The sequence below is a fragment of the Helicoverpa armigera genome, chromosome 13, assembly GCF_030705265.1.
Source record: "Helicoverpa armigera isolate CAAS_96S chromosome 13, ASM3070526v1, whole genome shotgun sequence".
In the NCBI taxonomy this organism is placed as follows: Eukaryota; Metazoa; Arthropoda; class Insecta; order Lepidoptera; family Noctuidae; genus Helicoverpa; species Helicoverpa armigera.
In genome coordinates this window covers 9,815,443-9,838,094 of record NC_087132.1, presented here as the reverse complement: position 1 = coordinate 9,838,094, position 22,652 = coordinate 9,815,443, and the positions used below count along the sequence as shown (strand labels likewise).

The window sequence follows — 22,652 nt, the reverse complement described above, 5'->3', positions numbered from 1 at the left end:
CTACAATAAACGAAAAAAAAAACATTTAAAAGTTACGTAAGAAAAACAAACATAGGTATTAAGGAAAATCAAATCACTTTAGTAATGCCTAAAGCAAAATCTATTTTAGCTTTGATTTGTATGTTTTCGTCAAAACGAGAAGTCTGTTCTCAGCGGGAAATCAATACACTTAGTATTAATGAACACTAACGAGCAATAAAAATGAGGCAAATAGATTGATCTAAAATTCTATTCATGTTTAAGCTGTTAAAATATTTTAATTTAAACTAGAGCATCAATTTTGGTTACATCCTCAATTAAGTTTTTTTCGTCACTAAATTGCTTGACAAACATGTAAAGTTAATGAAAAGCTTGGTTTACTTCTGTTTCGTTAATTACTGATGTTAATTTTGTGTGTAGGAGTCAATATATATTTCACTTGTAAATTCATTTAGAATCAATTTTCACTGAAAGAAAACTTATTGACTAAAAAGAATTTTAAGTTCAAAACATTATTCTGATGTTGTCAAATAAAAACAACTGAATACGACCGCTTACCGCTCAAATCTGTTTACTTGTTTAGCTCCTTATGACGTGTTTGGACTTCAAAATAATGAACTATAGTAAGACTTTAGTTTAAAGAAACATTAACTACAACCAGCAGATGCAGTTTTCATTTTATTTTTCTTGCTAAAAGAACTTGACAAGTGGGCAAAGACTGTGCTTTTGTCGATAATTTTAAACGCACCCTCAAATAAAGCATACATTTATAACACAGCTAAACAGAAACTTGAGGCATCTTCCTATACAAGCTAGCACATTATATCAAGGTGTATTGTTAATGGTTTTTCCTTGTAAAACTGTAACGCAAAGTGCGTTCACGGAGCCATGAACGTGTGAGGTTAAAGATCGGCTGACGAAAGAACCGTGAAAGCTGGAGTATTGATCATGATGCCCATTGCCCATAGCGATTCAGCGATCAGAAAAACTCTTTTTACGTTCTTTGCAAAAAATAAAATGGTAACAAAATAACTTTTTTTGTGAAATACCGTAGAAAGTTTAAAAACAGTAGTAGAAGGAGCAAATCTTATTAAAAGTGGGTTGCATCTTGTATGTAACTATAACGATAATCCCTCGTATAATAATTAATAGGCTTATTGCTCTAGCTTTACTCATTGTTTGTAGAATAGAATTTGATTCAAACAGGAACTAAATCTTCTCAAAAGTAATGATCAAGTATTAAATAAAAATTAGTTTTGTTTCTAATAATTCAGTAAATCGCGTTAGGTAAGAGACCTAAGTAATAGATAAGGTACTCAGTTGTATCAGATAGAACCCGTTAATCTTCTAATTCTATCCATTTTTAATCTATGCTCAAAGATTTTACGATTTTTCTCTTCACTTTTAGCAGCTATCAATGTTATCATTCTTATTTAAATAAACGTATTTATAAACTATTTGCGTTTATAGTCAAGCAGAGTTCATTACAGATTGCATCCATAGAGCTCAGCGTTATCTAGAAGTTAATATGCAAAGCCTTTTATGGTAATTGAAGTAAATCGCATAGATATGCAGTTTTGAATATTAAAATTTTATATCTGCCTATTTTAGGATAAAGTTCTATTAATACAAATATAACATTGATTATATTGATTTGCATATTTTGAAAAATATTCAATACAGTTTTGCATCATTTTATATCAGGTATTATTTTTAAGAAAACTGTATATTATGCAGCGTGTGACGTTAAATTCTCAAATCCTGAAAATAAATTGATCATCTTAAGTATATTGTTGCGTAGCCCCCTAGCGCACGGTTAAGTTTTTTTTTCTTTCATGTATATATTTTTTTTCATTTTTGTTGTATGTCCGGAAAAAGAAATCTACCTAAACATTACGTAATTGAAAATAACTAAACCAGAATACAGAGTAAAGAACAAGAAACATACCTAACTATGTAATATTTCTCAGCATTAAAAAACTTCTAAAATTACCATAACAATAGAGACGAAACTCTTAACATAAAGTTTAGGTTTCATTTAATATGCTAAAGACGTCATCACTGTCTATTATAATGTATGTATTTATTAGTATATTTATTTTCCCATATAAATAAATTAAATTTTTACATTGTTTTATTATACAAATTTGTGATAAACACGTTTAAGTTACCATGACGGTTTTATATGGTACACAAAAGATTCAAAAAATTAATTATGTCCTTTTTAAGGCATTTTGGAAAATCTTATTCGTAAAATATTTTGATAAGTTTTCAATAATGCTCTTTCAGTAGGTACCATTATATCTAAATACTTAACTTGGTCCATAAGAATTTTATTAATGAAATACGTACGCATAAAATTAAAAAAAAAAAAACATCTACCTGGGTTACGTAAAAGGAAACCATATTTATAAATTAAAAGAAATACCGACATGTTTTTCTATCAATGGAGATTTAAAATGTAAAACTGTTACCAAAGCGCATATTTCTTGCTTTGAGAGAATTTATCATTGCAAATTATATTATTTTATCTTAGCCACAGGATACCACCTGTGATAGCAATATTAATTATTATAAAGGAACTGATTTTATTGACTTCATTAATATTAATATGGTAACAAATTAATAGTTCAAGAAATTAAGTGTGTGATTAGTAGAACGAATATATCTAGAAATTCAAAATATTATTATGAATGAATGAAAAGTCTACAGTAGGCTGAGAACGATAATTTTAATGTGTTGTAAGACATTTTAAACAGTTAGATATTAGTAATCTGATTATCGATTAATTAGGAACGGCTTCCTGCTATCTTTATTTTCTTGTGAGAAGTGGACCAACTTCTTAGATATTTCCAGTTGATGGCAATAAGGAAGATTTTTTGATCACGCATTTAAGGCTTTTATAACATTATAGATTCAGATAATTTGCAATTTTAGATAATTTAATTTAAGCCCGATATTTTCAGTGATTCTATATTCTAGGTAGTAAACTATGTATTTCGGAATTTTAATAAAAATACCTTTTGCCACAACAAGTAAACAATCGTTGATTAATGGATAGACGGTGAGTATTATATTAATAAAACTTCAATAAAAACGAAATAATCCCTTGCTTTAGATGATAACAAAAATAAGTAAGTTAAATCAATGTCAAGTGTACTTACTTATTGAAATAAGACTAATTAAATAAACACTTAATTTATATTACAGCAGCCGCACAATTCCCACTTTCTTAAATGGGGTAGTACACTCATATTCATATAAATTACACGTAAATGGTGATAGAATCAACCCTTCAAAACCACTGACCGTATAATTGATACAACTTACATACCATTCAATTTGTTAATGTGATACGGGGAAAATATTTACTTTCCTTGAGAATGCAACGCAACTTAATTAATGATTAAGCAATAATAAATTTATAAAAATATCATCAGATATGATAACTTTATCTTGCCGTTCATTTCAAAGTAATCCTGAAATAATTAAAGCATATTGTCTAGCGTACATTGCAATGATTACATTACCAAACATGATGCATTCAAGTTGTCTTTAAAAGAAGATACCAAAATGGTTACTCTTTTAACTTAAATTCTATAACTTACGTCATGATCCGGCACGTATGTGTAAACATGTAGCTTATCGATCCTTATTGTACCCTGGAAGGGATACAACAGTGACCCTCGAGGCAGCTCAGCCGAAGTCCACACGCTGACAGAAGCCTCACGGCCTCTCGCACCACCAGGCCTCAAAGCCAGGCTCAAGTCTTGGGGAATCAACACCAAAGTCTCCATTTTTTCAAAAAATAACACAGTCTTTCTTCAAAGTTCCACAGTCACGACATAAATGAGTTATATTTAAAAATGTGACCGGTCTCGTCCATCACACTTAATGAGGATAAATAAATTAGTATAAGAAAAAAAATGTCGGGACGTCGGTTCGATTATCGGTCGGTGATGTCGCCAACGAAATATCGGCTGTGCGTGATCGATCGTCCGGTGAAATGTCGTTATGTATTAATCACTGCGCGTGAGTTTGTTTAGTGTAGGCACACACTCGAAAAAAAAATTGTTCATAGTCCACAAAAAAATGCGCGAACGAATCGAAGTGTCTCAAGTTGTTAGTGCGGTAATTCGGTACAATATTACATTACGGCTCTGGGCGGGTAGTGTACGGCGCATGCGCGGTAGGATGCGCACGCGCTCTTCTCTGAACGTGCACTGAAGGAAGCGCTAACATTGACCTTAGCCGCGGCCGTGATCGCGTTTACAGTTCATTTTTTGTTCGATAAAAAGGAGAGGAGTTGGGCCCTACAACAAGTAGCAAGACTTAGCTACACAATTTTCAACCTTATTATAAATGTAGTAAGGTATATAGGAATGTAAATGCAAGTTTGTAAGGTGTATAGTAAGGTGCTCCCCTCCAAAGGCGGCACCTGCTTGACCGTGCGCCGCCCGTCAGAGTGGCGTAGAGCGCTGAGCGGCGCGCGCGCACCTTACCCACCTGTACTTTATAGATCAACCTTTTTTTTGGATCATTTTTTTTCTAAGAATGGCCTGAGTTAGATGCGGCACTAATTTTAGAAACACTTGTTTGATATGCGTAGTTTTTTTCTCTGTTATAAAAACTTTACGTAATTTTTTTTTTTATAGGTAACCGCAAACCATTTAATAATTGCATAAATTTCCAATTATCCTGAGTATGTTAACTGTACTGTTAGGTGCTACTATAAAAACTAAGGAATCTATTTTTAGTTTATTACCTAAGATGATGTTAACTGCTTTATTAAGTGCGGAATTTTTAAATTGCCTATAAGATTTGGATCATATTTTATTGGCTTTAACTCTAGTTAACAAATGCAGTATAACTTGCACAATAAAAACTACATTAGGTCACTCCTGTAATTAAACAGTTCATATCTTAAAGATTGCATTATTAAACATTATAAGTTATTTTAACGTCGTTGAGGTCCTCAACCAGTGCCTTGTTTAAGGCTTCATTACTGACTAATATGTGAGACAATACTTTCTAGCCATGGATACTGGCTTTCACAGTTTCTCCAGCAAGAAGTCCTGACCTGAAACCTAACAAGGACGCATCAGAGGCTATTCAGGAACTGATTTCCACCATTCTTAACACATCTTGTCTTAAAAAAGACCTTATAAAAGAATGGGAGAATTAACTTCAACAATGCTTAAAGAAATTAGTACTTAAGTACATAAATAATTGATACCTCTTATAGCTAAGTAAATAGTAAGGACAGCTATATATAAGTTTAAAAGAAACCGGAATAAATCACTCCACAATCAACATCCACATTGATCTTCGTGACTTTTCTAAATGACATGTCACAGTAATATTTACGAAGTTTCCACCACGAAAGCGTTTAATCCAAAATCGCACGGCGCGTTCTTTAGCAGACACCTCTTCAAATGCAGCATTGATATTGCGGGCTGTTTCTGCCGTTCAATCCCGCGTCGGAACTCATATTCAAAAATTACTCAAATTTTCGCAGTATCCATCTTTCTTGTTTAAGTTGAATAACAAAAACAATTGAACATCGATAATCAAATGTTTCACATTTTTTAAAAGAAAAACATCACAGAAACCACGTGAAAAAAGTTAAATTCGAAAACCTCAAACCATGAAGACTCTATGGCAATTCAAAAACCTACTAGAATAAAACGGCAATTTCATACTTTAACCCCTAATATTTTATTTTAATGTTGTATGTATAATATATATATATTATTATGTATTAAGTATTTATGTATTGTAATATGTTTTTATTTATATCTATTCATGACTTTCTCTTTTCTTTTTTTTGTAGGTACTACCTATTTATTTTCTCCCTTTAACCCGATGGTTGACTGGTAGAGAATGCCTTGAGGCATTAAGTCCGCCAATGTACCTATTTTGTACATAAAGTATAAATAAATAAATAAATAAATAATATAGTAAAAACTTGGTAGTTACCGCGTTACTGCTTTCGCACGCTTACGCTACTATTGTTCGGCTTCGGCTGCAAGTTCAAATGTCTTCATTGTGTATTCTATGGAAAAAATGTTCGCAAACATCAGTCTATTATTATCTTTATGGCAATGAAAGTCGAATAACTTGGATTAATTAAGAAAATTAGGAGTTATGTAAGAGAAATGGTTAATAATAACGTAAGTATCTGGTAGGGAAATGAAGTTACTAGGTACGTAACTTAAAAAAATATATTTCAACAATTACACACTTCTTTAAACTGAGCTGAAGAGAGCCTTACAATTATAAAATCGTTCATACTTATTTTTCCCTTAGCTCTTCAACCCAGCAATAAATTACAGTACCTTCAATAGGGAAAGATCACCGACTAACCAATTAGAGAGCTATTAATTAAATCAAACAAAACATTCATTAATTTTCAGGTGTTAATAATTTTGAACTTTAATTTAAACAGTATTCGACACATCACAAACTGTCAGTTACATTTAATTAAGTACCGATGACTCGAGTGGCATTTTCGGAAAATTATCGAATGAAATTGATCGATATTGCTCACAACCGTAGTGTTATGATATCGGATCCTCCTCAGTGAAGACCGCAGCCTTAACACTGAAACTTCTCACTCTTCAGACAAATTTCAACTTAAGTGCCTACAAAATAAGGTTTGGTTTTCTATGTGTTGGATGACTACACATGATACGAAATGTCGTTGACCGAAACACACCTGCCACCGCAATCCCACTTGAACTATATTAGGTATGTTATAGGAATTTAAAAACGTGTTACTTACCAGCATGCAACGTGACTCCTGCGCATTTGACATTTTGGTATCAGGATTTTAGTTTTTGATTAAAGCTTTTGTTTTTGGTAAAGAGGTTATAGAAAAAATGTAGACCAGTATGAAGTTAGGGCTTGCTGGCTTCATAATTCTTAGGTAAGTAGAATATTTTTGAAAATAAATAGCGAAGAATATCGTGCATTGTATCAAGTACATATGTAAAAAATAAATAAAGAAAAAACTGCTTCAGAAAAAAATGTATCTACGATCAATAAAACTCGTGTAAATGACCTCTAGTCTAGTTATTTATAAATGTATGTAATGAGGTTATTAAGAGCAATTAAGTATTAACTAGAGTATGTTCTCGTTTTAGTACGTAATAGGAATTTTAATGGCAGTTTAAAATATAACTAGAGCTATCTTACATTAATGACTTCAAATCAATAGTGGTCAATAAAAATGTAGGTACGACTTTTTTTGTTGACTTATAAAATATCTCAGAATTAAACATATTACACGTAAAAACAAAACAATACACCACAAAAGAATCTAATTAGCATAAGTATCACAAAATTCATACAAAAATATTCAATTTCCGAATAAGTTGCGCATACGCAGAGGGGCGGGGTTTGGGGCGTGGCGTCCAAAGGCCAGCCCCCACTCCGTGCGTTACCGGTGCGCAAGATCCATTGTTAGCGTAACCGACGATTTTTATTTGTCAGTCGATTTGTATGTTTGTTTTAGAGTCTTTATTGACGTAATAGATAGGTATATACGCCTACTATCTTCCATTGGATAGAGAAATGTATACTCCATAGACGTTTGACGAAAATATACGAATTGTAAATGTGAATAGATTTCTTTGACGATTTTTGTCTGTCAGTGTTGAATTACAGGTTTTCGGTATGAATAAAAAATGCGTGTTTACGTAAATGTAGCGAATGGAGGCAGGTTTTTTTACTTGACTGGATTTATAAGTCAAATATATTAATTTATTTCTTGACATCTAATAAAATCTGTATCAGTCAACGTCTTTTATGACGTCGTACCTGCCCAGGATTTATTATTAGATGAAATCAAGTTTCCTTATTTAAGAGTAATTTATATGCTTACCTACCTGCTAATGTTACCTATACTTATGTGCTAAAGTAACTGTGTTTGTCTGTCTGTAAGTCCGTTTGACGTCAGTCTGACCAACTCAGGTTAATGTGTGATACATAGGACACTAGATAGTTTAGAGTCTGAAAAAGAATAGGGAAAGACGGCTTGTTCCCCTGGATATGGGTGGAACAGTGGGGAACAGTTATATTGCTGACAGAATTACCTAAGTACCTATGTACCTACTTTAAAAAATATTATGCCCTAAATACAAATAAAAAATACCTAAATTTTGAAGTTTATTAAATATTACATATGTCGAAACTAAATGTATTTTAGATCTACATAAACATAATAATTTTATTTTTTCTTCATAATTTGCAATAGGGCACATAGACACAAGAAAATATAAAGTCGATTATGAAATATCTACCTACACTACGTATTGTAAATAAAAAAATAAGAGCTTCAGATCATTCATAAGAAGAATTTACAAACGTCTCGTGAAAACATACGAACGCATTTTCTGTTTTTTTTTCCTTTACCAGTGCCTCCACCATAACCCCGAAACATTCAAGTAATTATTATATTCAACTAGCTTGTGCCCGCGCCTTCGCTGCCGTCAACTGATTTCTCTACTTGGAGGGCGGGGTTCGACGTTCCGATTTTGGAGTAGGAAGCAATATGAACGTAATAAATAGATCTAAAATCTATGAATCCTGCATAAATAGGTGCAGAATGTATCCTAGTTTCAAATTATATAGTCCAATTCATTGAAATAATAATATATTTTAGCGCAGTATCATTTTTCTGTAGCAAGTCGACAAAGAACAACTAGCCCCACGAAGGGGCTGGTTGTTCCTCAGCTGAGGTAAGTTGTTCCGCTTGTCTAATCCAATCATTAATAATATAAGATTAGTTGAAAAGGTATGTATAAAAAATTAGGCAAATCTAACTGAATATTTATGAAAGTTTTATTCATAAAAGTACAAAATTTTAATGTTTCTTACTTATAAAAGCACAAAATTTTAAAGTTTTTGAAAAATCAACATCACGGCATACAATTTAAAGTATTTATTGAACGAGAAACTATAAAAAATAATAACAAATATTAAAAAACAGCTTAAGATTAGTAACCATCTCTAACATTTATCAACTTTGACAAAACGTTTAATTAACAAAAATAGAAAATTCTTCCGCTGCAAAAGCTCAATTGAAACCTTGCCCCGTTCGGTTTTTCGTTTATAGTTTCTCATCCTAAAACAAAGATTTAATTTTATTATTTACGTATTTCATTAGGGAGCACGTTGTTCCGCGGAACAACTAGCCCCTCGACAAAGGAACTTTGAACCCCAAATCCCGTTTTCAATCTAACCTAGAATTATAATGAAATAGGTTATAAAAAGCTAACAATTATATTAAAAAGATAATCACCATAGTTTGTCCAACTGATACTAGCAAGTAACAAACAAATAGCTTGAAAATTAATTGAAATAGACCAAAAAGTTTAAAGACGAAAATATTTACTTACGGGATGTTTTTGGTCACTAATCCATTACCACTCTCACACGCCGACACAGCGTCACTAAAATGGCTGACGCAATAGCGGGATGATTTGACGTTTCGCGAAGCACTTCACACTTATTGCTATCTCTTTTCGTCATGGAGTTATTTGGATCGGAACAACCTACCCCCGGCACTTTGAACCCCGGCTTCCCCTACCCTATTTTTTTTCATAAGAACCTTCTCCTGACAATAACAAACACAACAAAAAAAAGAATTAGCCAATTTGGTCCAGGCGTTGTTGAGTTATGCGCTTACCAACACATTTTGCTATTCATTTTTATATTATAGATGTTTATGTCTTCGTTGCTAAAATCTTGTAAGTCATCATATTAATTTAGGATTTAAATATTCATCATCATAGGTAACTAGGTAAATGCTAATTATAACCCTCTCTCACTGCCTTGCAAAAGGCCCGGTCGGAACCAGCTAACTCGGATTTTAACAGTTCAGCTACCATACGTTAGTTACACTTTTAAATACTTGTGAATTAAAAAAATCATCATGTTTCGAATTCTCTAAATTACCTACAGTATCAATTTACCAACGTCTCCATTCCAACTCCTAACCCGTATATTTTCAATCCGATGATCCCACAACGGACAGACACTAAGCGGACTTAACCCGTCACGCGTCCATGTGGCTTAATCGTCATTAAATTCAACTCAATTTGTGTTCCAAACTCAAAGTTGGTGTAACACGTCGCCTTCGATGCGGTATTGTACGATGTTATTATAGAGGTCTTATTCTCTTTATTCGGATCAAAGAATTTTATTTTATTTTATAAGAATCGGAGAGGCGGTTGGTGTGACGGGTATTTTTGATCGAGCCACCCGCTTTGGAAGGTTAAATGAGTGAAAGATTTTATTTGTATGGATTAGGAAAGGCAACTTATTTTACTACATACTTTTTGTTTTTTTTATAAGTAATTCCTGCAATTTGCTATAATAATGTTAGTTTTCAGCATGAAACAGATCAGATCAGAACAGATTAATTATTATGTATAGTGGGAACCTCCAGATTTTACTTTAACTTGAATAAATTATAAATTCCAAAGCAACAAGTTCTTCGCTTTGACCGAGTATATTAATTTTAGGAAACAATTGAAAGTACCTAATGTGAACGACATTAGGTACTTTCAATTGTTTCCTAAAATGAATATACTAGTGGTAATTACTAGTAGGCAAGTAAAATAAAATGAGAATCGGGCCTTTTGATCATCTTTGCATAAAGTATTGCCTTTATTATACAAATGCCAACATCAAAACTCTAAATAAATTCATCAAAATCAGTCACAGTCTCCAATAAGTCCAAAAAATCAAACATCAAAGTATAACACAAACAGGGCACGCCGAAATCGGATTGTCCCTAATCTGTATCAAAGGCACGGTGACATGCCGACATGTCCCGAATTCTCCCGACTCGCTCCGATGTTTAATTTGAATACATCAAAAGATTTAAATCTTAATTTTTTGACGTATTCACTGAGCTGTCTGTGGTTTACAATTTGACGTTCTGTCGGTAATAGAACCTAGTTCTTAATTTGAATTTGAGTAATGCGCGAGCACAGGTGTCGTGTTTCCTCGGTAGGTAATGCTCACGTCTTGTTCATGTTACGTGGGATTATTTTGTAGTTATTTAAGAAGGCTTGTTGGAATTGGGTTATATTATTTCCGCATTCTCCAGTTTAAATTGCCTTAATTTGATTAGTAGGACAAGTTGCGATAGTTATAGCGCTAATAGTGAAAATGATTTCGCTGTTAGCGTAAATAATTTAGTTAACTACATAATATACACTTGGATCCACAACTTCGTAGGTACATAGACACACACAGCCTAGTTCGATTTTATATTAAAGTTTAAAATAGGGAGCTGAATCTTCGGCAATTTTTGCCTAAAAGCAGTAAATCATCCATATAAAATAATTCAAACTTCATATAGAATCTATGCTGCAACTCTGCCTACTAACCCCTATCATGAATACACTTGCCAACAAAAGAAAGGCAACACAAAGCGACGGGACAGCTTCTGCCATTACGCATACCTACCTACATTTGCATGCAACGACTCCCACTTAATTTGGAGTTTTCTTCCGGGCCTCAGGCAAAGTCTCGACGCATTCCTTCACGCTATGGTCGAGATTTAGCGGTTGGATGGCGAATTTTTGGGTGTCTGATAGATGGTCTAAAATTGCGATGTAGTTAGTGGCAGATGGAGAGTTGCTTAAATGATTATGATATTTATATAGGTAGATAATTTCAAATAAACAAGAAATCAAAATAGTGGTGTTATCCTGTATATGAAAATTACTCTATCTCATTTACAGATATCGCATTTTACAAAAGTAGTAAGAAAAAGTTTTTACTATTTCTTTACCGACTTCCCAAAAAGGAAATGACGAAATAAACATAGCTGCATCCTCTAGTCTAGACACCGAATTCTAGACTAATACAAATAAAAGTGTTTTTAGATTTTATTTATTTTAAAGTATCAACTCAAAAATTAGGGACCTGCATTGAAGATATCATAAAACTGATTTAGTTTCATTGATAAGGCAGAAATTATAGAACAGCTAATCAGTCGACCAGTGCGATAACCAAGCTGTCAATTAAAGTTGGTATATTGTTAAATCAATTAAATCACACTTTATAAACACCATTACGGTGTAAATTATAATGACAAAAAATGTGATAGGTAAGAACCTGATATGCATCAATAGTTCAATTACAAACATGCATCTCGTAGGTACGGTTTGGTTACAGGTACAACTGAGCATACAGTTTGGATAAAAGTTTTACTTGGTTTATATAAAACCATGTAAGTACAATATCCAAATCTACGTTATTTCGGAGCAGTTATGCAAGAAGGAACAAAAACAGTCACTAACAAATTATTTCATTTTCTTGACTGAACAGTATTTTTGGAGATGGTAGAAGCTATTGTAGATTCAGAAAAAATATTCGGTGCGCAATCACTTAAAGCGAAAGCTTTTTGTCTCAATAGAAAAAAGCATTACCTCGTTTTGCTTTGTTCCTAAGCCTCAATAAAACAAGGGAGCCTCCATTATTTAGCACACATACAAACCAGCTCAATTTATGCAATTCGCCATATGGCTAATACATTGCGCGTCAGGGGAAGTGCCCACATGCCATCTTGCTATAAGGGCAACTGAATAACAAGCTGTTCAGTATTTTGCTGTGCAATTTTTTTAGGCTATGTTTTTGGGGTACAGCAATGAACTTTGTTAGACATACTTTATTAAATTATAGACAGCGGACTCCAATATAGTTGGGAAAAGGTTCGGAGGATAATGACTTTATTAAATCATAGAGGGTGGCATTGAGTGGGTTTTACTATCTAAAGTTTTGGATCCATATTTTGAAAGACTGCTTGTTCGATTAATTCATAATACTAAATCCTGAACTATTAACATAGGTTCGAATTCTTTAGACCATTTTTAAAGTTTTGACCCGGTGTTTACTCACGTATTATGCTTTTTTTTTTGACAGTAATGATCATTCAGAAGCATTAAAGAAAATAGACGCTTAATCCACGCATCACCAATTGTTACACATCTCTTTTCAAAGAAACACCTAATGCTAAATTAAACTATTCTTCTTATCGTTCGTCTAATCATAATTGACAGGGTTGAGCCCGGTCCATACTAACTACTTAATTGCCGGAAGGGAAACGGGCATTAAGAACGTCAATGTACCAACATTATTCTAAATGGTCATCTCACAAAAACCATAGCGGCCGGTGGGTTGTTCTCGTGAACGACGGCTGATTTAACATTTAAATTTGTTCCTCGGGCGATGCAGGAGTCTAATTGTTCGGTCGGCGCAAATTATAAATTCATTAATAGGAAGCCTGCACCGCCGGCCATGGATATTTTTCATGTCTGTAGCTTGTACTTTTGTACCTACATATGTACATATGGCTAGGTAAGAACAGAAGTAATCCAAGTAGCATTTTTTAAAAGTGGAGATATTCATAGAAATGCGTTTTTATGAATATCATAATTATGTTGAGCACATAATTTAAAATATGTTTGTTATTTGATAGATGATATAAACATAACTCAAACTTTCATAGCTGTTTTTCTTTAGTAAATGCAATTTTGATAAAAATATTGATATTGTAGAAAATAGCAATATTTGTACAGATTCAGAAACGTAACATAAAAGAGTTTGTTTGAAAAAATACTGAATAGCACTTGAATTACTTTTGCACAACCTCACTTCATACTCAAAAGTCCCAAAAATCGACTTAGCTCCATTTTGTTGAAAATGTTACTTGGATCACTTCTGTTCTTAACTAGCCATATATCTGTTGGTACATGTACCAGTCTTTTGTTGAATGAATGTGTAGTATGGCATGTGGGCGAATGTCAAAGTGGTCCAATAATAAACTGTCAAAATATGCAATTTGTCACAAGTGTAATAAATATCGGGAGTTGATTTAGAATTTGATTGGATTTTTAATTGAATTTAAAGCAGTTAGAATAACCAGAGCGGTAGTTAATGATTCTTATCGTGATTTATCAACACCTACAGAAGTGTTATTTTGTCACGGTCATTTCCTTTATTATTTGCGGACCGTGGGTCTTTTAACACGTCCATACTTGTATATTATTTAAGGATAGTACAGTTATTTAAATGAAGTCGTTTATTAAATTAGAGCAGGTACCACCTGTGTATAAGCAGTTGCAAAAAGCTAGCAAGATACGATGTGCTTTGGTTCTATCTAAGAAATCTTAACAAAAACTGTACACAGGACCAACGACCAATTTTCTTTTTATTAAGATCGCTACTTTACTTCCAAAGCCTAATCATATTTGACTTCATCATCAGCCCCTTTCTGTGTTCCACTGCAGAGCACTGGCTTCTCAATCAATGAATGATGTGAAGGAACACAACATTGACATCATGCTCTATCCTAATTAATCACAACACAAAAACGGATTGTTTGTTGTACCAAAGGTCACTGACCTTACGGTAGCAGGAACATTCTAACCAGATATTAATTGTAGAACTGACGCCTTAGGCGGGCTTGTTATAATAATTGTCGGTCTACTTGAAACTATTTTTCAAGCCATAGTGTACTATAGAGCTCATTAAAAAGGTATGGAGACTGGTGATTAGATAATACAAAATGGTGTACTGGTAACCGTTTAGTATGTTTTTTAATGAATAGGTGTTGGTTGTTATAAATGGTGGATTAGTGGGTGATTCAAAGGAAAGCATGGCGTAATGTACAAGACAGAATAAGAATGTTATGAAGCATTAACTTAAAGACCTTTTCTGTTTGGACAACACAAATGTGAATTCATTGAGTTAATTGATTACTACCAGTATATCCTAGAAGGATATTCCGAAAAGCCAAAACACTAACTGGTCGATATACTATTAAGACAAAAGCTAGTTCCTGATGTATGCATTATGATTCGGCAAATCAGATCCATCAAAGATTAGACATTCCCAGTGAAATCGTGACTAAGAAATAAAACAGTTCTGTATAAATGTGAATATGATTGTAGATTTACATCCTCTAATATAAAATTAGAACTCCAATTGGCTCAAAACGTTCGGTAGCCAAAGGAAAGGATACATTTTAGTCTGTAATTAATAATTCTTTGAAACGGATTTAAACGTTTTGAGCCCAGAAGGGAAAAATACTAAATATGAAAATATTTGTGCTAGAGGCTAGGTTCGGAGATTAGATGGTTTGTTTTTAGAAGATGTTTCGACTAATGCGGATCTGCATAGTGTGGACAGTGAGTCATACTGATTGAATAAGGCAACATTTTTATTCATAGATTGATCAATAGACAGGGCCTCGTGAAATAAGGACCAAGTAAGAAGCTAAGACATGTCATCGACACGAAAGAAGAAGAAGTAAGTAGCTAGAAAAAGGAAATTAGTTTTCTTACGTTAAAAATCATCTCATCGAAGAACAGTAAAAAAATCAAGTAAGTTTTGGAGATATAAATGAAATTCCTACAGATTGAGTAATAAAATATTATTTACTGAGTAGGTACCTATAGGTATAATACTTTACTCTAATTACTTTTGATTTCATTCAAATTAAAACTGTTTCACCCAGTAAATCCCATATTGCAAACTTTCACCATCAACACTTAAAATTCCAAGCCACTTTGGCTTCAACCATTCAAAACCCAAAACTTCTGAACGTGAGCTATCATTCAAACGTTTACAGAATTCCATTTCCAGACGAACATTAGGTTTGTATGCAATTTGAATACCGCCCTCGGTTATGGAATGGCAGCCAACATTTAGTGCAGTACCATGATGACTACTGTTGGCCGTTTTTGTAATCGACTGATTTTTAGGAGTAGGGATGGGGGAAACGTTATTTGAATCGGTATCGATTTGGTAAACTTAAAACTCGATAATTTGCAAAGTAGCGTACATACTGCTTCATTTTTTCCCTGCTTCTTGCTTCCTGCCTCTTTAGTTATAAATATTCATCTTATTAGTGAATAGGCACGCAAAATTTTGCTATGATCGCCTACAGTTAGTTCCTACTTAAAATATTGTAGCAATCTGAGTTGTGGCAGAATAGCTGGCTTAGAATAGTTCGAAGATATTATTATGGATCGGTATGATATAGAGAATGAAAACAAAAGTTTTGATTGAGGGCATGCCAATTACAAAACCTTTCTCGACATTACGTTTTATGAAACTTTACTTCAATCTATTAATAAAAAAGTGCTAAAAATAGTTGATAGTAATTTGCTTCATCGTAAATCAATCCATAGTAGGTATAGATAGTTCAACTCAGATTTGCGCGCGGCCCTATGTGTGCGTTGGCTTGTAAATATACAACTTTCATTCGTGTGACAGTGACGTCGTCCGAGCATGACGTGTTCTTATCGCTTTTTGTTATGGGTACAGTCGTTTACGAAAATGTCTATTTCTTCACGGAGAAAATGTTTAAGGAGTCAGGAAGCGTTTCAAAAAATGAAACATTCAAAGCTTTTTATTCTTACATTTTACAGTTTTTCATTATTTTCTCATACGTTTTTTCAAATTGACATTGACAGTATCTAAAAATAAATGAGGTGAAATATCTAAGATGAATTAAATACTTCTTACATATTTTCTAGCTCCGGGTACGCGGACAATAAATGTGGACTAAGAATGTAAAAAGACGTATAATCTAGTATAATAATGTAAACAAAATGTGTGGGGAATTTTAAAAAATTATATTGCTTCGCATAATGTCGACCAAAATAAGACGGAAATAATGAAACTCATAAATGAACGTTTAAGTCAAACTGATGAAGGGGTGTTGGGTAATACTTGTCGACATGTACAAAAGAAAAAAGAAGAATACTATAGACATTTTGACATGTAGTCAAAATTTATAATTGACCTTGGTGAGAGTAGCGAATCTGATAATTCATCATTTATTTTTCAAGTAGCGATTCAGAATCATTATAAATAAATAAACATTAAATTACGTAATAACTGTTTTTCTTTAAACAGCCGTATACAACCCCTAAATAACTTTATTTGTACCCGACTGTACCTCTTGTCACGCACACAAAGTCACTGTATATGTACAAGGGTTACCCACACATAAGGCCGCGCGCAAGACTGAGTTGAACTTACTATAGACATATCGAATCAAATTATAATCAACTATCGAAATTGGACCACCTCTATTCTTTATGGGCAATCAGAACCGAAAAACGAATGATTTTGATTATGCAAAGCTATTTTTGAAAAAAGCCAACGTTTTGGGCGTTGCAAATAAATTGATGTGCGTGAAACGGAACTATAAGAGTTTTGGAATGTATTGCTCTTTTTGCACAGTTTTGGGAATGCAATATTGATTTTCCAATTTTATTTTGAAAAAGTTTCCAATCTTAAAGTAGGCCTAAGAAGTTTTTTCTAATATTATGTAAGCTTATAAACCTTAATTTAATATTAAAACGATTCATGAGTAGATATAAGTTTAAGGAAATATTTTCGTAAAGCTTTGAAACATTTATTTAGAAGTCAAAACGACTAACAGATACTTACTCAACAGCAAGTCGCTAAGCCTCAACAATTTTATTTTTCCTTCTTTTCTTACGTCAAATCAAAAAATTGTCTTTCTTGGGCGATTACGAACATCAAAAAACACGCATTCAAAACAGAGATAGAAATTTTTTTGTAAAAGACAATATGGCTGGGAAGAATGATAAGTAGTCACTTGTGAGATGACGTCAGATAGAAAAGTATGGAAGAAGACTTGATGCGCTGACCCTAAATAAAATTGGCATAAGAACAAGGAACAAACAACAACAAATTGACAAAAAAAGGTAGTTTCTGACGTACAGGAAAGTATTTTTTTTTTCAAAAGTTAATTCATTTCAATAAATAGGGGCGGCCACTGTACACCTTTCTATAGAGCAAGCTATAAAAATATTTATAAGTTCCTTACTACACTTAAACCACCGACTTGGGTCGTTTATCAGCCTTTTATAATACCGATATTCTTTAGAAATTCACTTACTACACGGAGTGCTAATTGCAAGCAAAATGTGCAGATAACGATGCCCATTCATAGTGAGACTCGGTCTTATAAAATTGTATTGGCTATTAATACTCCTTATAAGTAATATGAATGTGTAAGCTTTTGGACAATATTGGCAGTGATTGGAGTACAGTCATAGGCAATTGCTTATAAGGTTCTAGGCGAGGTTTAAAACTGGATTGAGCTGGTAAAAATTGGAAAAAGAAGTCAGTTTCAAATTACCTCTACTGGACAATCTACTTTAACTTAGTATTAGATATAGTACTCGGTTTCAAAGTTTACTATTGAACTAATGAATGCACCATGGTCCTTGCTACCAATGTAAGTACTTAGCATCAATTATAAATGAAATATTTTTAATTTCTTTGGGACACTACTTCTCATATATTTGGGAAAAGATAAATGGAGTGAAAGGAATGAATCTATTTCTGCTCCTGAATGTACTTTACATCTTTATTTTCCTGTGGTTCTAAGTGCTCACTAAACATATCCATATTCATGTTGCTTGAATACAAATATGTTTACTAACAATTCTTAATAGATTACAATTTTGTCGTCATTAAATTACGACTTAGGTGCCATAAAACAATTTCGATTTACTGATCCTAGGTCTATTCTCGAATAAAAAATGTTATTGTTAGTTGTGTTTGTTCCTCACAATCTCAAGCCATCTCAAGTAATATAAAATAAATGTCACTAAAAACTAACATAAGTAAGAAGTTGGAATTGTATTAGGTACCTAATTAAGGAAAATATGATTTCACAAGCAATAGCTTACCTGTATTTGCTTGGTCTACAAAAAATGTGTCACAATCAGCTCCACGAAAGGTACTTATTATAATTAACCTACTAATTCCCGTACCTCAAACTAAAATATAAACCCCATACGGCAAACAGTCCCAAAATGAACAGCGCGCTTTAAGAACAGCGGGCCCCTCTCACAAAGATAACGTAGACAGGACCAAAGACTAAAGAGATCCGACAAAGATATCCCCCGGCTAACAATTAACAATGAGACATTATACTCAGGAGTAATGCTGCCGATAATTACCAGGCCGGACGATTTGCACAGCCAAGTTAACTTATAGCGTCTTGTTCTATACTTATTAATTGATGGTCGGTTTTGTTCATCTTTGGACGATTATTTTTATATTATTCTTATCCGGAAGGATAAGGTAGAAGAGTATGGAGATTTGGCCAGCACTGGGACAGCATAGGCTACTAACAAACTGCTGAGTTTGTTTGTGACTTAAAAAACATGGTTGAGCTAATTAGATAGGGCCTGGGTAATACTTACCATGAATGCTACTGTTTATCCAAATGCGGAAAGAACTTCCCAATGGACGTCAGTGAGATTATATTCTCTCTGCTAAGGATCCAAAATAGGTGGTGAAAATATAATATATTGCCAAAAGTATCTACATACTGAGAGGTAGATACTGTTCTAACTATATGTCCGAAAACGGTTTCTTCAAGCAATTTTTAGAAAGATACACTAGTAGTCAACTATTGGACAAAAAACGCCTTTTTTGAAGTGCGTTAATAAATACTTTTTAATAGCCTAATTACTCTTCTTCTGAATGGAATGATTCAATAAATACTGAAACCTAGTTCATTCATCCGTTCTTTGAAATATTTGGTTGAATCACCAACGGTTTGACCATTTAATAGTTATAAATACATTCATTCATTATTCGAGTATCGATGTGGTCCGATGGTGAATTGAATAGTACAGATTCAAGTTATTTAACGCGTCATTAAACTTTTCATTTATATGTTCTTTTTTAACACTGTGGGTTGATTGAACACTTACGTAGAAAAAACGTGGATAAGAGTTATTTTGTGGGTTTTATATAAAAAAAACTGTTCGGACAATTAATTGAGAATATGGATTTGATTGGGACACATTAGGTTGGAACAATCTATTTGTTGAGGATAAAGTATATCTTAAAATTCCAATCTGTACAAAAATTCCACGTGAAATACTAGTCATGGTAATTGAGAGTGATTATGAAAATCTTATCTTTGTCATTGTAGATACATAAATCAAATTAATAGGTGATGGAATGCTGAGCTTATAATAAAAATATGTCATGTGAGTTCGTTTGTTTGTCATGTATTTATCATAAAAAGCCTAGATCGCAAAATTGAAGACAGTTGATATTGTACCAGTTTTAGGGTTCCGCACCCAAAGTAAACCAAATGGGACCCTATTGTTTTCGCTCCTCTGTCCATCTTCTTCGAGTTCTGAATTCGACTTCGTGCGCGAGTCCGACTCGCACTTGGCTGGTTTTTTTTTTACAAAGATATTTGAAACGGATATTTCAGCAGTCCAAAAATCAAACAAAAAAATCTGAAAGTTTCCAAAAAAACTTGGGGTTTGCGCCCTCTATCGATTTTATGCAAAACCACAGAAGCTTCCCCTTGTCTGTCTTAAAACGTAGTTAGGTAGTGTTTAGGTACGATACAAGAGGTCACCGTTTTAGGTTATATCAGCTACATTGGAAAAAATAAATGAGAAGTTTTATTCTAGGCTTAAAATAGTATATGGTGATCTTCACACTGCCCCGCATCACGCTGCATCTTGCGTGTCGACGCACCTACGCGCGTTCTTGCGGGAGTGGAGATCTGCATCATCGTGCGGGTTTTTCACGCACTCACGCGCGTAGGTGCGTTTTGTAAATTCACGCATGGCGGCTCTCAGGTGATCTTCACACTGCCCCGCATCACGCTGCATCTTGCGTGTCGACGCACCTACGCGCGTTCTTGCGGGAGTGCAGATCTGCATCATCGTGCGGGTTTTTCACGCACTCACGCGCGTAGGTGCGTTTTGTAAATTCACGCACAGCGGCTCTCATCGAGTTCCATTTTCAAATATACACGTCACGCCCATTCAAAATCACGCGCGTCACTGCGGGATTCAGTGTGCCATACCATGCGTCTCGCCCCGCACCTACGCGCGGGGGTGCGTGTTTCTCCGCATGTATGTGCGTGATCCGCATGAACGCGCGTGGATGCATTTTCAGTGTGTTGGACTATGCGTGTTAGCCATACAAACGGAGGTATTTCCATACAACGGAAAAAAACGCATCCACGCACTACGCTGCATCATGCGGGGCAGTGTGATAATCGCCTAAGTTTGGTATTTTTATGGTTTAATGTTTTTGATATAATTTGATAAGCTGCCATTTCAAAATTTCCACTAAACAAAGACACAGCAGACAGTAATTGTGTTCCTGGCTTTAATCACATAGGTATTTTGGCTGTATTAATAATATAATTGATAATATCCTGAATTATCCTTTAAACATAACAAAGAAACTGGAACGAGTATCAGAAATCGATTTCTTGTAAAAGACCAGGGAATATAAGACCATGATGGAGTAAAGTGCACATGTTGGCTGGCGTTTGGTAATGAAAAAGAAATGCTGATTATCTAACTAACATGGTTAACGAAATATTAGATTACCAATTGTGGATACTGTCTATCTCAACAATGCCCCAACATACATAATTTACAGCACAGTCGGAAATATTAAACCTAAGCCTAAAAGCTAGGATTTAAGATAAGCAATAGTTGAGATACTAAACTATTAAAAACAAACAGGTGTCATATACTACGTCACTGCTTAAGTGTTGTTTATGTCAATTAATACGATAAAGTTATAAGATTAAAGAGGATCAATAATTTGTATTTACCTAACTACACTTTCCGTATTTTTATGAATGACTTCAGCTGGCTTACGGTATGTAGTTTTCGGTAAAGCATTTGATTAGATGATGCATGAGCAAATTGAAAGTATACGGTTCTGGCACAGACCTCATGTCTTATATTCCATAGTAACTAATGTTTAGTAATTAAAATTAGCATTTATCGCATTTTTGTGATAAGAATGAACACAATTCCTCTTATTTATGACATACTTTAAAATGGCATACCTTAAGGATGCGCTCCGAGACCAACGTATTATATAAAGTATAAACGAATGAGTCATACTGTTTTTATTATCTATTACTCAATACACTTACTTTTATTGGTGACCGGAAATATTAATAAAATAAGGATGACTGTATTGTTATATTTTTGTTTTATTATACAATAAATGAATGATACATGCTTCTATTTTTGACAGAGGGAAGGATTTAGATTATAATGACGATTAAGATTAATCCATATACATTCAATATAATAATCTTTATAGGTACATAAAATGACTAAACCTTGTGATTACGTATTTAACATGTTATGGCATTGCCAAAGAAAGTATTTTCGCAAATGAAAATTAAAATGATTGACTAGTAGGAGAGGATAACTTTACTGGATAAATTGACGTAAAGTAAACTTAACAGGAAAAGAAAGACTACAGTGAATCTAGAAATCAAGAATTTGAAAACCCATATATTCTTGACAAACAACGTTGATTAATTATTAATTAATTATAAGGATTAACTTATACATGACGGAATTGTTATAATATTTGATAACAAGTTTATTTCAATACACGAAACCGCATCAAAAACTAGTTATAATGTCAAATTAATCATTCTTATCTCAAAATTCGTAATTTTTTATAAATCTGTCCAAGACCAATACTTTTTATCATTACTACGCTAATAATATTGATTAGTGCAATCTTATCATTAATATCAGCTAAGTAGATATCAACAATAAAAAACAAAATATTGGAATCTT

At 33.5% G+C, this 22,652-nt stretch overlaps 1 protein-coding gene across 1 annotated transcript in view; it reads right to left on the bottom strand.

Annotated features, from left to right (window-relative positions):
* The window catches only part of LOC110373368 (zinc finger and SCAN domain-containing protein 21), a 69,455-nt gene extending 65,186 nt beyond the window's left edge, over positions 1 to 4,269 (bottom strand). Inside the window, exon 1 of the mRNA XM_021330631.3 lies at positions 3,588 to 4,269. Coding sequence (XP_021186306.1) covers positions 3,588 to 3,776 — 189 coding nt within the window. The 5' untranslated portion in view covers positions 3,777 to 4,269. The remainder of the gene's footprint in view (positions 1 to 3,587) is intronic.
* Positions 4,270 to 22,652: the final 18,383 nt, after the last annotated feature.